Below are 17,860 nucleotides of genomic sequence, written 5' to 3'. Positions count from 1 at the left end.
AGTCTTTTTTTTTTTTTTTTTTGCTTTTTCTATCCTTCTTCTCTTTACTCCCTTAGCGGTATATACATGATTACCTGCTGGCTCATACTGTGCCATTTCACATGGGTTATTTGGTGACTTCCTATTTTACCTTCCCTGCTCCTTCTCATCAGTTATAACTATTCTTCTCACTTTACATGGAACAATTCAGTGCTTTATTATTTCAGTGTAAAGAAAGTAGAAGGGAGGATACGAGGTCACGTTGCTGTGTTGTCGTCTAGTATAACAATTAAAACTTTATTTTGAAAGTAATAACTAATGAAGCAAATTATTATTATTATTATTTTTAAATAAATTCGAGTAAATAAGAGATTATGAAAACAAAGGTTACAAATAGATGCGAGCAAAATGTTATTGTGTAGAATGGATAGTTTTAATTCTGAAAGAGTATTAAATGGATAGACAATAAAAAGGATTTTTAATAATGTTACGTGAGCGGGCAATAATGAGATTGCTTTAGAAGTTAACTAAAACTTTAAATAAAATTTATGGTAATTAGTAAAACTGCCTTAATGATATTATTATGTGAAATAATCCTCTCTGAAGAAGCTAGCGCTGCAATTTAGTTTGGCTCTCTGTAGCATTTCTCATACTCTGCTATACCTTCTCAGTTTCACACTGCAAGCCATTTTTTTGTAGAGGCCGTTGATTTAAAGTAGATAAGAAAATGACCTATTTAAATCGTTACGTTAAAGATAATTTTTAAAGGAATATCTGTCATGAAAAATAAATTTTGATATGATGTCAGTTATTGATCCCACCAGGTCTCACTGTTGTGACTTACTGGGATCAGGAAATATAGCCAGGGAGTGAATGGCATGGCTGCAGAGGTCCCTCCCGGGCTATATCTCCTGATCACAGCAGTTGTCAGCATGAGACCCACTGTGATTCATAACTTCGGACATGTCTGATGACAAAAAAAGCAAAAAATGGCCAGCACTATTCAGACTGGTTTTATGGATCCCTGTATTTGTACCCTGGAGTTATACAGGTATTTACTGTAAGGCTGTTAACGTAAGCACCAGGATAAAAAGGATTCATAGACCATTGCTATACTGATGTCAAAGGTGTGTTATTTTGGCCTGCATTAGGGTCATATCCATCAAGGTTTACTTCATGGAATAGTACAGGCGTCTGCACTATTCCATTAAGCCAGATTAAGTTAAAATGTGAATGTCAGTCAGTATAAAATGTATGTGTGTTTGTGTGTGTACATATCCTATCTATCTATCTATCTATCTATCTATCTATCTATCTATCTATCTATCTATCTATCTATCTATCTATCCAGGGGAGTAACTAGAAATGGCTGGGCCCCATAGCAAACTTTTGATTGCCTAGCCCCCCCCCCCCCCCCCGACTGACCACTAAACGGTCAAGTGAAATCATAACTACATAACTGCTAGCTCTGGTCAGGAGTGCTTGCAGTCAGGGGCGGATTAACTTTACCATAGGCCCCGGGCTGTTCACCAAGCCTGGGCCCCCCCACCCCACTGTAACTATGGCAGCACTAGCGTGGCATTCATAGTACAGGATAGATAATGTCATGATGTCCTGATTTGTGCAAAATTGCCATAAAAAAACAGTGATTTTTTGCAAATCATGGCAGAAGTGTAGCCAGGAGATAATACACCATTAAAAGTATAAGTCTTTTTGGTTGGTCATGGGCCCCCCAGGAGCTCAGGGCCCCGCGCTGCCACCCAAAACGCCCCTATTATAATCCACTACTGCTTGCAGTTAAAGGTACATTTGCAAAACCCAGGAGACCAGCAGGGCCACCCGGTGCCGCAAATAATGACGGCTCAGGTGGCCCAGTGTATTGCAGGAGCAGGCCATGGGGCCCCCTGATGCGGCGGGCCCCATAGCAGCCGCTATGGCTGCTATAGTGGTAGTTACACAGCTGTATCTATCTATCTATCTATCTATCTCGGTATAAAAGCAACCAGATTGGTGACAACAACTATAAAGAAAAAAAAGTTAGTGTGTGCAATGGACAAGCAAGGCCGACAATGATAGATGACTGATAGCTGAACTGATAGACAGAACATCTATCAAAATAAAAAGAGGAAAAAGACGGTGGTGGTGAGTGTCCATAGAGTGTCCAATAAATAAGACATATTGCTTGTGATGCATAACCCCCCCTCCCCCCCCATTGTCTGCTTATTCAGTTTTCATATTTATTGCATAGAGGGTAATTACTGTATGGTGTCAAGATATTAATTATGTAAAGTTTTAGAGTAAGTTCTTACTAGTACATCACAGACCATCAGATAACAATCGCTTGCTTAAAAAGAAAAAAACTGCTAGTGACAGAAAAACAAGCTGAAGCATAATTTCTTATTCAGATAAAAAAACAAACAAAAAAACATACATTAGGTCCAATGTGGTTAAATGGGCACTAACATTTTCTAAAAACTTGATGTCATAAACACTTACCTAAAGTTTTATTTGGTCAGGGTCTGAGCATTCAGAGCTCTTCTGCTCTTTCAACTGAAAGCCCAAACCTCAACCAATGAAACATTTTATGTCATTTTTTTTTTTTACAATTGCAGGTACATATTAACTATTTTACAAAAAAAGTATGCAAAAACAATCAGATTTGGCCCAAAAAGTCAATCTACCCAATATAGACTTATAGGAGACAGGGCATGGAGGCCTAGGTCACTACCTCCCTAATATCTCGGTCTCCTAATATACTCTATAAAACTAAGCCAAACTAAGCCATATTCTCAGAAGGAACATCCCTTGTGGGAACTTATCCTTTACTTCTATTGACTTAGTTGCCACTCTACAACGTGAGCGCCATCATAGGTGAGCGAATACATTTTTGAAGATCCAATTGGTAGGGATAACCTACTGAGCAAAATCACAAATAATCTGAATAGAAAACCCTGCTAGTTGTGCAGAAGAGGTATGGATTTGCTGCTACTAATGTTCCTGCGGATTATACAAAAATTTAAAATAATACAGGGTGAGTCTAAAGTCTCAGGGCACCCTTTTTTTCAGAAATAAACGGGGAAATTACATATCTTAATACTCCAACAAATAATAGGTGAGGGGGCCTATCTTTTTGGCTATATCTGGAACATGGATGCCTTCCCATTGAAAAAACTTGTCCTTGATCCTATTTCAAGATGGCAGCCATGTTATGCAGATTTTCGATCTCTCTTCTGGTTCAAAAGTGTAACGCCCGGAGTAGTGGATCCACTGGACCGGCACCAGCGATGGCACAAACCTCACCAGGGAGCGGAGTCTAAGGGGCCGCTGGTTTTCACCAGAGCCCGCCGCAAGGCGGGATGGACTTGCTGCGGCAGGCGACCCCCAGGTCGCTACCCCTGGCTTGGTTGCTGGAGACGGCAGGCGAGGCGTGACAGGAGCAGGTACTGACAGTGGCGTGTAAGCGTACCGCAGGTGACAGGCTGAACACAGGAACAGCAGAGAGACGGGGAGCAGGAACCAGGGACTAGGAGTAGGGACTGGGTAGCGGACAGGAATCAGGAACAAGGACTAGGGACCAGGTAGCGGACAGGTATCAGGAACAACAGGGAGCTGGGCCAAACGCTATGGGAAGCATGTAGAGGCTCCAACACAGGGGACAGGGCATGCTGGGATTTATAGGGAGTGATTGGGTGCAACTACCAATTAGGGGCGGACTGGCCCTTTAAATCTGAGACAGCCGGCGCGCGCGCGCCCTAGGAGGCGGGGACGCGCGCGCCGGCCCGCACAGACGGAAAGAGGAGCGGGACGAGGTGAGGCGCCCCCCGGGGCCGAACAGACAGCAGCGCCGGGTCCCTGCACCAGGACCCCGGCGGCTGCCTGAGCTGGATGGCGGTTGCGGCGGCGTCCCGGAGCACGGGACGCCGCCGCGGCCATGACAAAAAGTTATCTACACAGATCATGCGAGTTCATAATGACTGAATTTGGCTTCTTCAGCTCTGTGTTCAGCACCATGAACAACACCTGTGCATCACAGCCAATATTCCCCGTTGTTGATGAAAATTTCTGTGTAGATGAGTTTTAAACCACAAGAGATATTTAAATGAAACTATTGCTGCAATCAGATTTGCACCTTTTCTGGTCTTCTCTGATACGCTACATGACTACCTTCCCATTGGAAAAACTTTCCCTTGATCCAACATGGCAGTTTTTAAGATGGCGGCCATGTTGCAGAAATAAAGGGCCCCTGCAGAGTAGAATTTCTGCAGTGGAATACAATAGGATTGAAAAGGATTCAATAGCCAGCACTGCATATATAATAGATTCAGAAATGAGGTCCAGGTGTACCTGTTTCCTTTCCACTGCATCAGGTACATCTGATAGGATGCATCGCTCATTATCGACCTGTTTCCTCTCCTCTTTTCCTCTTCCATCTCTTTTCTGCTCTTCCCATTCTGTTACTCTTGGCTCATATTCCTGGATCTTTCTCAATTCTAGCTCTCTCTTCTGGAGCTGTTAGATGGGAAAAAGTTATTATTGTGCATTACATAAAATAAGATGGCAGTATGATGTGCTGTATGATATGAAGGCGCTAAAGGGGTGTGTGGAGTGGTATACTTATTGTCAATTATAGGTAATTCCCCCTAAAAGCAACTTTACCGAACACCACTGTAAATGCTTAAAGGGACTATCCAGGATTAGGAAGACATAGCTGCCTTCTTCCAAAGAACACACCTGTCATCAGGTTCTGTGCGGTATTACAACTCTCCTCGATTCACTACACTGGAGCTGAGCTGTAATACCACACGCAAACTGAGGACAGGAGAGGTGCTTTTTCTGGGAGAAAGCAGATACTGTATGTTTTTCTAATCCTGGATAACCCCTTTAAGGGGCTTTCAAGTTGTAATCTGATAACTTGTCTAAACGCCTTTGTTGCTTCTCAGTATGTTAATGCAAAAGTGCAAGATCAGACTACTGGACCTAACAGGTTTGTTTGTAGCCGTCAACCATGTAGACATATGGGACTGCATTGCTTCTGTGGAAACACTGGGGAATTTTTTTTTTAACAAATCTACTTTTTTTTTTAAATAGTGCATATAGCCTTTAAATAAGGGCTTTGTGCTGTGTGTGACCCAGAAACAGTTTCTATACCCCCGCCTTCAATTCTTTGAGACTTTTGGCTGCACTTGAATCATCCTTCATAAGTTCTCCTATGTTGTTGCCCCGGTGTACTGTAGGTGACGAATCAGCTGTTTGTGTATTTAGTGAAAAGGGGAAAGATGCTCAATTCTTACATCCTCCAGCTTTTTCCTCTGCTCCTTCTGCTGCTCGATCCGTTTCTGGCGTTCGGCCAGGAGCTGTTTTTTGTATTTCTCCTGGTCTTTTAGCTTCTGTAATTGCTGCTGTCTCTGAGGATCTGATCTGTTCTTGTTTTCCTGCTGCAATCGCAAGAATTCACGACGGAGAGTCGATTCACCGGGAAGATTAACAATGGAGCTTAAAAAAATAACATAAGATAATAGAAGTTAAGTTTTTTTTTTTTTTTTTTATATATCCTAGTCCTGCTAAGATTTAACTTCCCTACAAATAAGAGTTCTGCTGTTTTAGCAAAAATAACTTGTTAAATACGATGTAAAAACCTTCCTGTACAGCAAAAAAAAAAGGTCTTAAAGGGGTCGGTTAGGATTTGAAAGATATGGCTGTTTTCTTCCAATAACCGTGTCACATACATCTACAGGTTGTTACTGCAATTCAATCCTATTTACGCCAATGGAGCTGAGCTGCAATACCAGATGTAACCTGCTGTGGCACTGTTTTCAGAAGAAAGCGGACATTTGTTAAAATACACATAGGCCCAATCTTTTCCGTAATAGGTAATAGAACAGATAGTCATTTTTAAAGGACAAGTGCCATGAAAAACTTTTTCCCAGTAATTGAAGCACATTACAAAGTTATATAACTCTGTAATATGCTTCAATCACCTTTCTACCTTTTCCCCCCTCCACCCCCCACCAGGAAGTGTCCTGACTCACACAGACCTGATTACTGTCGTCACCGTCACCAGACAGCTCCTTCTTGTGAGGATGAGTCATCAGCAGGAGGGCTGCTCTAGGTCCTGTTACACCAGCCTCCCCCTCCCCTCCTTGTCAGGTGACTCTGCTTGCTCAGCTTATCTTCTCTAGTGACATGACGGCAGCAGGAGAGAGGGTATGAGGGGAGGGGGGAGCTGCCTATGTGCCGGAGTCAGTCTGAGGGAAGATAAGCAAGTGAGATGTGACAAGTGATGGCTTGCAGTTGTTCAGCCAATGGGAGCTAAGCAAGCCTGTCAGGGGAGGGGGAGGCTGGTATAACAGGAGAAGTAGCTGAGAGAAGAGCTTGGTGACTGTGACGACAGTAATCAGGTCTGTGTGAGTCAGGACACTTCCTGGTGGGGGGTGGAGGGGGGAAAAGACAGGGACGGGAGGCAGATAGGTGATTGAAGCATATTACAGAGTTATATAACTTTGTAATGTGCTTCAATTACTGGGAAAAAGTTTTTCATGGCACTTGTCCTTTAATATACCTCAGCACTTTTGTGAGAAGAATAGAATAGATACATTTTACCAAATCATTCAGATCCAAATTGTGCCAAAATTACTAATAAACAATATAGAGTAAAAGTTAACGCTTCCAATCAGGAGACAGCTCTAACTATTGGTCATAGCCGTAAGGGGTGGTCGGGATCGGATACAAAGAACTACTGGAAACAGATCAAGCTTTCAGGCACCCACAGAAGCTGCTGCAGCTACAATCTTTAACAATGTCTATGTCTGCAAGCTACATGATCTGCAAGCTACGTGATCATTCATTTACAAACTTCCCTCCTCATCCTCCGTATGGGCCTGTCAACAATTTTAAAATCTCAAAACTGCTGTTTTTAAAGAATGCCAAGTGTATGGTGATTTCACACCTGGCAGTTTTTTTTTTAAACTGACGCTGCAATTTTTGTGCCAAAACCAGAAGTGGATCTAACAGGAAAGAGAAGTACAATCCTCCCGTTATATTTTCCATCCCATTTGAATCCACTTCTGGCTTTGGCACAAATATTGCAGTGGCAGTTGTCTAAAAAACAGCAGTAGAAAATACAAAAGTATACAAAAAAATGAAATAATTAACAAATAGACTTGTCGTTGATCAGATCTTTCTTCCTCTACTGTTTGTTAATCATTTCTATGTTTAGTTTTTATTTAAAAAGGGGATTTCTTGCAATGGATGATAGAAAAAAAAAATCATGCCAACCAGTGCAGGGCCTGTGGGGTTTTTCATAAACGCTGAAAACATTTACATTGTTCCTTGCATATAAATCACTAATATTTTAGATTGACATTTCACAACAATCTAGTCAAAACTAGATTGGTACTGTACGTAACAATAGAATTTTCGCTTTGCCTTCCCTGTATTTTGCACCAACCCTTGACACCCGCCCCCCCCCTTGTTCTTTTTGTTCTATTTTTTGCACTGCTATATTTTGTTAGGCTACACACTCAGGCTACATACCATTCAGTTGTAATACAAAATCTAATCTAATATTAAAGGATGGAAAAAAAATTAAGGGCATGCACATTCTTTCTAGGTGTTCCTTATATGTAGGATGGTGACCATATAATGACAGGATATTCCTGAAATAAACTTATCCTGTGGTATCAAATTTCTAAGAAGTGTTTTTGAGTTACTTCAGTGAAAAACAGAAGTCTATGCGGAATCATCAAAATATAATTCTTAATAGTTCTGCTTTTTAATCTTCTCCTTATACTCATGGTAAAATGGAAAATCCCAAGTAAAAGAGTCAAAAATTACAGCCAGCAGCTAAAATAGAATGGAAAACAACCTAATAATAGGGGGGTTTCCAGGGATAAATTAATAATAATAATAATAATAATAATAATAATAATAATCTCACTATACTGACCGAGAATTCCTCACCATCCCATCACTGTTTCTGTTTGTCATTTCTATATGCCAAGTTAGGCAGATATGCATACTGTTTTATTGTGGGTTTCAAATATGTGGTCAACCACTCTCACCACTCTAACCAAATCTCACCTATACTGTAAAACACTCCAAATAAGCACTTCTAGACTCAATTTGCATAAAGAAATGAATGGGTTCAGTGGGGACACACTGTGGTATACACCGGCATCCCAATCTATTGGGATGCGACATATGCCCCAAAAATTCATATCAGATATAAGTGAACCTAGCCTTAGATGGACTATCTATTGTAAAAGCACAACATGTTAAAAAAATAAAAATAAAACAGCTGATCATTATACATAAAATCATTTTAGAAACTGTAAATGATCATTGCTGACATAAATTTGCAATGCATATGATAGTGCTGTGTGAATGCACATGAAATAAGGCTGAGTTCACACACTGCAAAATGAAAACAAGAAAGTAACTGACACTTTTTGGAGACTTTGGCTGCTTTTTTTTTTAATCTAATAAAGTGTCAGTCATTGGAAACACTGTATTAAAAACGGCCCTATTTCCAAAGTTGAAATTATGCCCATTTATTTTTAATATAATATGTCCACTGACGGCCGCTTTTCCATATACTTATTATATAATAATATATTATCCCATTAAACTTCTTTTAAACTTTTTATACCTAATTTTAATTTTTAGTGTGTGAGAGCTCAGCATTAGGTATAGGGCAGTGTCTGACATGAGGTGAAATGAGTCTATTGCTCAGGCGGTAGCTTTGTCGGAGCTTCATTGAGCCCTTGACCTGCAGATGATATCTGGACATAGATATAGAATGCAAGGAAGTCAGGACTGGAAACATTTGCAGGTATTGTTATATGCCTCAAACATTACTACACTACAAGTAATCACTGCCCCTATATATGGAACACAAGGTGTAATGGTAGTGTGACCATGAATAAGATCACCATGAGTAGTCACAATGCATTGACTCTTGTATACATCAGGTGCTTCTAATCTACTGGTGAGAAAGTTTTGCAGTGATCATTGGCTTCTTTTCTGCTTGTCAGAGAAAAATATCGGGCAGGTGAAGTGTTAGGGCTGTATCACACGGCCCGATCTACAAGAAGTGGTGCCAACCCGTCAGGCCAGCTCTTGTTTGCTTCTTGTTTCCCATTTGCGGTCAGTGCTATTACATGCACAGACATTGAGCGGGGAGGAGTGTGTGAGTGTGTGTGTGTGTGGGGGGGGGGGGGGGGGGGGGGGGGGGGGAGGCAACAGGATAAAACATCTGCCCTAACAAAGACAGAGGCCAAACCTTTAACTCTGTGCAATGCTACAGAATATGTTGGCACTAGATATCTGGGAAAAAATACGTAAATTTCTATAAAGTCTTGGAAATGGTATGATTATAAATAAGCTTTGTGCCCAGTCATGGCGATGTTGTGTCTTTTTAGCTTCTAAAGTAACTTTTTAATCTAGTTTGACTTTGACAGCCAATATTCAGCTTATACAGTAGCAGAGTCCTTTATCTTCTGTACCATAGTTTATATCCTTGGCAGGCAGGATAAGTCCTGAGCCATTTACCTGAAATGATCTTGCTGGTTGCTCTTTAGTGAGTAGATTATGTCTTTTTGCTACGTTGGTAACATAAAATAGGAAGTGTGCATTTGCTTACCTTGGCTCTCCTTCTTCCTCATTCATCTCCTCATCATCCTCCTCACTTCCACTGTACTCATATCCTGTTTCATCTATAAAAAAAACAAAAGGCTTGATCTAGTATCGGTGGGTATATCTGTCACCAGTCTAAGGGTATATTCACACGGGAGCTGCGAGCCCGGCAGGTCCTGGCAGTTCCCATACACTACATACTGGCTGCGGTCTAAACGACCGCAGCGAGTATGTAATTCTGCCGCCCTTAACCCCTTCTGCTCCCGCCCGGCTCCCCCGCTGTAAGCATACATTACCTGTCCTTGCTGCACGGGTCTGGCGTCCTGCTCTCCTGTCCGGCCAATCAGTGTGTTGCCCAGCCGCAGCCACTGATTGGCCGGGCGGGAGAGCAGGACGCCGGACCCGTGCAGCAAGGACAGGTAAAGTATGCTTACAGCGGGGGAGCCGGGCGGGAGCAGAAGGGGTTAAGGGCGGCAGAATTACATACTCGCTGCGGTCGTTTAGACCGCAGCAAGTATGTAGTGTATGGGAACTGCCAGGACCTGCCGGGCTCGCAGCGAGAATCTCGCTGCGAGCCCGTCCGTGTGAATATACCCTAATAATGACTACAGACTGTACACGTGCAAGTATTTAAAAGTTTTAGCAATATAGGAATCTGATATTCACAGTCTATTCTTTCATCTTTATGTGTATACTAAGCCAATGGAAGCAATGCGTTCCAGAAACCACTTTTCCGTTTTTAATGCCAGAAGTTTTATCCCCTTATTCAATAGCCAGTTGTCATATCTGCAGTACTGTGGCCATAGTTATTTTAGTCCCTGGCTATATGATGGCTTTTGCCTCTGGTGTGACAGCAGATACATTCGAAATCTGATATTCAATGATATGAGCTGGAGTGAGCTGGAGTGTGTAATCCCAATCCCAATCCCAATCAATATTTTACTTGTAGGCTAAAAATCCAAAATCTGGTAAGAGTGCTTTTGTTGTAGCTGATATGAGAAGCCCGGCCTGAACACTGGGGGGAGATTTATCATACTGGTGTAAAGAAGAATTTGCTTAGTTGCCCCTAGCAACCAATCAGATTCCCCCTTTAATTTTTTAAAGAGTCTGTGAGGAATAAAAAGTGGAATCTGATTGGTTCCTAGCCAAATTTACTTTACACCAGTTTGATAAATCTTCCCCTGAGTCTTTGAGCAACTATAGATTAGCAAACCTTAGGGTGCGTTTACACAGAAAGATTTATCTGACAGATTTTGGAAGCCAAAGCCAGGAATGGATTTGAAAAGAGGATGGATCACAGTCTTTCCTTTATGACCTGTTCCCTGTTTATAGTCTGTTCCTGGTTTTGGCTTCAAAGATCTGTCAGATAAATCTGTCTGTGTAAACGCACCATTAAGCACACTTGGGTTTATCCAAACCCGAACACTCTATATTTGATCTGAAGAAATTGGATGCAGCCCTTAGACTAGGTTCACACTGCGTTTTTGCAATCCGTTTCTTTCATCCGTTATGTGCAAAAAACGGATTAAAAAAACTGATGCATTTGCTTGCATCCGTTTTGTTCCGTTTTACCATTGACTTCCATTTGTAAAAAAATCGGATCAAAAGGGATCAGTTTTTTTAACGGACACAAAAGTAGTGTCAGCTACGTTTTTGTGTCCGTCAAAAACAAATGAACACAAATGCATTCGTTTTTTTCATCCGATTTTTTTGCAAAAAACTGATGAAAAAAAATGGATTGCAAAAATGCAGTTTGAACCTAGCCTAAGACTTCCTGGAAAACATGGGTACAATCTATGACTGTATCCATGCCTTAGATCGTCCGAGGAGCCCATAGGAGATTGGGGTGATCTCCTCCTGTTACACAGAGTTACGGCAGCAGATTGTTGCTATCCTAATAGTTTGTCTATGTTATATTCCTTTAATGTAGAACTTTAGTTTTCCTATATAAGTATAAGACATCTGTCTGCACCTTTCACCCTAGAGGCAGCTGTGGTGCACTGGAATATTTATCAGGATTGAATTACGCACCTTTTTCTTTCTTCTTCCTAGTCCTATCCAAATGATCTTTGAGCATAATCCGTATCTGGCGTTCATTTTGCAGATCTCTAACAAAGGAGTGTTTAAGCAGAGTCTCCGTTGTAGGCCGATGAGTGTAGTTCTTTATGAGGCAGCTATCTACAAAATTAAGGCATTTCTTTGACCTGAGGAAAGAAAGTATTTACAATGAGAAATTGCAGTGTATTCAATTCATTTAGGGTTACTATAAAGCAGGGATGGGGAATCCTTGTCGCTCCAGCTGTTGCAAAACTACAATTCCCATCATGCCTGGACAGCCAAAGCTAAAGGTTTCCCATCCCTGTTATAGAGAGTACATTAGTGGCAGTCATACCTGAACCCTGGTGCCTGAGAGGATACAAAGGACACTCTGCCATGTAAGGAAACGCAATTATTTTCAATGATGTTTCAATAAGTCTTATTATAGATGTAGTATTGGTGCCCATCAGCTTTAAGGTATGCCTCTGCCCCATATTGTCCTCAGTCAACTTAGAGGGGTTATCCAGCGAAAATCATTTTCTGTCGAATCAGCTGGTTTCAGAAAGTTATATAGATTTGTAATTTACTTCTTTTTAAAAATCTCAATTCTTCCTGTACTTTTCAGCTTCTGTATGTCCTGCAGGAAGTGTTGTTTTCTTTCCAGTCTTACACAGTGCTCACTGCTGACATCTCTGTCCAAGACTGTCCAGGGCAGGAGAGGTCTATGACAATTTGCTACTACTGTGGACAGTTCCTGTCTTGACAGAGGTGTCAGCAGAGAGCACTGTGTCAGACTGGTAAGAAAACACCACTTCCTGCAGGACATACAGCAGCTAATAAGAATGGGAAGAATTGAGATTTTTAAATAGAAGTAAATTACAAACCTATATAACTTTCTGAAACCAGTTGATTTGAAAGAAAAAGATTTTTGCTGGATAATCCCTTTAATACTGGCTTCTACTCAAAGTAGCCTGTATGAGGTCTATGAAGCAGAAGCCACATCTAATCATAAGAGCATGGACTGTATTTGTTAATGTTCTGACATGGAAACCCCATGTCCATGATAAACGTAATACATCCTATAAAGCACAGGTGTCAGACATGCATCCTTCCTGCTGTTGCAACACTACAATTCCCATCATGCCTGAGCCACCAAAGCTTTAGCAATGAGAATTGTAGTTTTGCAGCAGTTGCAGGGCCGCAGATATGACACCTGTGCTAGAAAGTGATAGATTCCTACAATCTGAGTATTTGGTATTGGTGATTGACCAGTTATATAATCCTCCAATAGATAAGTGAATATGATTTCTCTTCCGCCAACATGAACTTTCCATGTTGATTTTTATCCATCTGTTACTGTTCAGCTTTAACAATGGACAATCCTAACTATAGTAGTTTTTCCTACTTACAGTGAAGCTGATACAGCTAAAATGTGTGGGTGTAGTTTTGACATTTCTAAATTGTTAGATTAAGTAGCTTTCACCACACAAGTGCAATAGGTCTTCGCCGAGCTCCGAGTCTCACATGTAATAATAACATAAGAAAAGCAGACAAAGCTTTCTGCCAGTTAGGTTTTATAAATAAAACAGTGGCCGGTCAAAGATCATTCATGCCCCATTTACCACTGGAGACTGAGGGCTGGTGTCAGGCAAGAAAATTTCTTAAAATCAGATTTACCTTGCTGGATTAAGTCAGTATTTGTGTTTTAGAATACCTGGTCAGGCTGTGTAAGATGTATACTGTAGTGCTGGCACTTCTCTAATTCAACTTTGTATGCCAGGTGTTGGACTATTAGGTGTCAGATGGCAGAAACCTCAAGTATTCATTGTCAGATTGGGTTGCAGAGGGCCCACCAGTGCCACAGATTCTGGGGGCCCACCACACAGTTCTCTTGGTCACTTTTAGGTCTCTTCTTTTAATATTATTTTGCCAAGGTGTGGTAAGGGGTTAAAGGGGTACTCCAGCGGTGCCCGGTTCCCTGCTGCTTCTGGGTGTCTTGACGCGGGCCCGAGGCGTGACGTCTCAGGTCCGCTCACCCACTCACCGGGACCCTCATCTTTTTTTGTGGTTTAGGTGTTTAGATGGCTGAACTTCCTTATGCTCTGCCATTACATGACATAGTTGCTGGACCAAAAGGGTACAAAAACACCAGAAAAAGTGCCATACACAGCAATGGTGTTTTTGAGACAACCAGAACACTCCCTCCATGTGTGTAAGGCAGATCATAAGTGTCCATTGACTTCCAGCTAAAATCTGTCTGCTGGCATTTTTTAGAAAAAGAAATGGCGTTTTTGTTGACGCTTTTTTTTTTTTTTTCTTCACGATTTTAAGGCAACATGAAGCCAGTCAAAGGTTTTTTTTTTTTTTTTTTAAGTAAATTACATCTTTCCTTCTGTCACATAATGTATAGAGGAAGTAATGTATTGTGGTATGCTTGGGTGAAGATATCTGCAGCAAGGGCGGTTTCTTCTTTCTTCTTTGTAAGTTGTACATGCACATAGCCTGTCAGCTATAGACGCAAACTAGACTCAAGAGGTGGGGTCATTCTAGTTCAGGGGGTCCAATAGAGAAATCACCTGCTCCTCTGTGGGCTATTAAGGTCTGGCACGCTTAGTATTCCTATGTATGTAGATTTCAAGCAAAACTACAAATCTCTTCAAACATCTTTGTGGGCTGGGTGCTTGCAAGCTGAGCCAGTCTGCCTGCTGAAGATGACCCACAAAGTTAAATCAAGGCTTCTCACCCTTATCTCACCACCCATACAGTTCTGGTCATCTTTCCCATATGGAAATAGGAGTATACCTTCTGCTGTGTGCCTGCAATGCTGTATTGTAGTATACCCCTTTCTCCTCAATTTAGCTTCTCAGCAAAAGCTCAGTGCTTAGTTTAGTCTTCAATTGCTACTGCTATTTCTTACATTTCTACTCAAACAGCACCTTGCAAACCCAGTGCATCAGTAACTCCTTCTCACTGCCACATGTCATCTATAGTACTGTACTGTGTAACTCATCCCTCAGCACAGACTCGGCATGTTCAGTGCACTTTCAGCAGTATTATGCCATGACATGGCGGTAAGGCCTGAGTGTTGTTCATTTCTGAGATTGCTTAGCTTACACACCATATGTGTGAGATTGCTTAGCTTACACACCTTATGTGTGTATTACTGACAAATAGCTCAGCTCTGGTTTGGCCCAACCCCCTGAAATGGAAACCATGAGAAATGTGCCTCATGAAGGGGACTCTCAGGGCTCAAAGAGTATACTAAAATCACCTTGTCACCACCATGAAGGAATAATGTAATAAAACCGCAGTGATTTAAAAAAAAAAAAAAAAAAAACCGACAGGTATGCCTTTGCTTTTTGCCATTTCTACGGATAATCAAACAATATGGTGTATGCAGATATTTGCTTTATAATTTGTGGCATTTTTAAAAGTTCCAAGAAATGTGAACGCAGATAACCCGGCATTATAAACTTTTGATATGTCATAGGGACATAGAAAAAAATAATAGCTGTTCAGGTCTATCCTGGTGTAAGCAGTATGTCTTCTATGAGGTCCAACACATACAGTGGCATCGCTTTGATTCGCACAGGGATCTTTATCAAGCTTCCCTGCACAGGCAGTTACACTTAGCTGAGTACTGAGCACTATGCACTTTGTGTGAATATGCGTCATGCTGTTATGGATCAGCCATGCGGTGCTGTCATTACAGTGCGGCACGTATGCATACAGTTCCCCCGCTCCCAGCATCTTATCAGAGATGCTGCCTGGGCGGGGGTGGATGGCGTTGTGTGGGGGTGGGTGATTCCATGTCCGTGTTCCGCAATGTGTGAATATATATATATATACATTGTGCCAGTGATGTCTGGTAGTATGTCAGAAGGAAATTATAGTGCTTCAGTATCCCAGTAGCTCTATGTTCCTCAAGATCTGTTGCTACGATCACAGTCCATAAGTGCATCTACATCTCAGAAGTATATGTTCTTCTCCCTGCTGAGGTGTCCTATAATAAATCCAATTATCAAGACTACTCTTGTAATATGCAAATAGACAAGGAGAAAATGAAGGCCCTGGAAAGCAATAAATTGCTCTTAACTAACCATCTGTGTGATTATTAATTCATTATTTCTCCTAGACGCCTCGGCCGTTGAGTAAGCACATTAAACCTTTTTAGCCTGTGCAGGTTTTTCTGGCCCACTTATCCAGTGCATTATAAGCGGGTGAAAAAAACAGATGTGACAGAAACTATATGATTAACCCTGACAGTGCCAGAACCACGACTTTTACGCTTAAGAGCAATGTTCATAATACACAAAATAACTAAATAAATAACAAATCACACTATTGTACAACATGTAACATCAGTCCGTACCCGTTTTTTTAGAGTTCCACCACTTGTCTCAGTGAAGTTCCTATAAGGGTATAAACCCACACGCCGTATAAGCAGCGTATTTACTGCTGCGATACGCAGCAAATACGCAGCAAACACGCAGCAAAAACGCAGCAGATTATATCTAAATAACTGAACACAGCATCAAATCTGTACCAACAAATCTGCTGCGTATTTGCTGCGTATTTGTTGCGTATCTGCTGTGTATACGGTGTGTGGGTTTGTACCCTAAGGGTGCATTCACACTGCGGAATCCACACTGAGAACTCCCCCTTGCCCCTGCTTAAATCTCCACCCGTCCCATTAATTCCATTTTATGATGCTCAGGTGGAGTCCACCTACCACCCAAGAATTGACATGTCTATTTCGCAGCGGGAAGTTCTCTATGTGGATTCCATAGTGTGAATGTACCCTAACTCATGGAGACTATTGACTTAACAGACACATATCATCCTCTGTAATAAGCCCAGTGATTAGAGATGAGCAAACTTTGAGAAAAAGTTCAGTTTATCAGGGTTCGCCCAAAATTTGAAGCACAGTACATGTTCATCTACATCAAATGTCAAACTGCACTACAGCAAACAGCTAAACAATATCAGACATTTAGCAAATTAACTTGTCTCTACTCACCTGTCCATACTCCCCTGGTGTCCCTGCCGATTGCAGCCTCCTCCACTTCCTGACTGAGATGGAAGTGACAGCCCAATTAGTCAATCACTGGCCGTGGTGGTGTCCCGTCTCACTCAGTGATTGAGGGCTGAAGGCGGCTGTGATCAGCGGGAGAGACTCTTGAAGGACACCAGGACAGTGTGGACAGGTAAGCGTACCTTTTTTTCCCTATGTTTATTAAATTGTAACACCGCCATCTTTACAAACTCGTTAGAAACTTTGCGAAACATTTGGTTCATTAAAGAATCAAATTTTTCGCAAAGTTTGTAACACATCTTGGTTTGTTAAGTTTGGTTCGCTCATCTCTAACAGTGATCTTTGATGTGTGAATATTCTGAGCAATTTTGTTTATTGTCACCTTTTGTAAAAAAGGCCATGTTTCTCCAATTCTCAACCTATGTTAGTCTGCTGCTCTGCCTAGGTGTTTCGGGAGACCCTGTATGAGGAAAGAGAGCAGCAGATCTGAGTAGATTAGAAAAGTGATATACAGATTTCTTCCATATAAATGTTTTAAAGGGGTTATCCAGCACTACAAAAACATGGCAACTTTTCCCCCTACTGTTGTCTCCAGTTCAGGTGTGGTTTGCAATTAAGCTCCATTTACTTCAATGGAACAGAGTTTCAAAACCCCACCCAAACTGGAGACAACAGTAGGGGGAAAGTGGCCATGTTTTTGTAGCGCTGGATAACCCCTTTAAGTTGCAAATTTTGAAGTGGGAAAATATCTGAATTTCCCAAAATATTCACATCGGGCTTAGAAGCTTATCGATGAATAATTGTGTGTCCTGGATCTCTGGTGTGTTTCTGAGGTCCATAACATAATGTTAGGTAAATATACCACTACACATACCACTTCCTTGATTTCAGTTTCGGAGGGGGATTTCGAGGGATTAGGAAAAGCGCTCTCATAGGATGCATGTCACATAAGGCTGAAAGAAAAAATTTTTAGCGTTTTATTTATTGGTTTAATGCTTTAAAAAGTGAGATTATAAATAAATTATATATCACCCTTAACGATGGTTCAAGAAAAAAGTCTATTAAAGAAGTCCTTCTTGGATTAAAAAAAAAGTTATGGTAATTGCAGTAAAAACAATGTGAGGGGATTTATAAAAAGACATACTGTAGACTAGTACACATTCTTATTTTTTTGAA

General features: G+C 41.3%; 1 protein-coding gene across 2 annotated transcripts in view; it reads right to left on the bottom strand.

The window, feature by feature from the left end:
- The window catches only part of NRK (Nik related kinase), a 212,176-nt gene that overhangs the window by 91,530 nt on the left and 102,786 nt on the right, over positions 1-17,860 (bottom strand). For both annotated transcript variants that reach the window (XM_069942941.1, XM_069942940.1), the window contains exons 9-13: positions 17,559-17,637; positions 11,644-11,816; positions 9,620-9,692; positions 5,271-5,472; positions 4,324-4,488 (exon numbers count right to left, since the gene is read on the bottom strand). In XM_069942941.1, coding sequence (XP_069799042.1) covers positions 4,324-4,488; positions 5,271-5,472; positions 9,620-9,692; positions 11,644-11,816; positions 17,559-17,637 — 692 coding nt within the window. The remainder of the gene's footprint in view (positions 1-4,323; positions 4,489-5,270; positions 5,473-9,619; positions 9,693-11,643; positions 11,817-17,558; positions 17,638-17,860) is intronic.

This window comes from Dendropsophus ebraccatus, chromosome 10 (assembly GCF_027789765.1).
Source record: "Dendropsophus ebraccatus isolate aDenEbr1 chromosome 10, aDenEbr1.pat, whole genome shotgun sequence".
Lineage (NCBI taxonomy): Eukaryota > Metazoa > Chordata > Amphibia > Anura > Hylidae > Dendropsophus > Dendropsophus ebraccatus.
The sequence above is the reverse complement of the archived record's forward strand: the minus strand, read 5'-3'. Positions and strand labels throughout refer to the sequence as shown.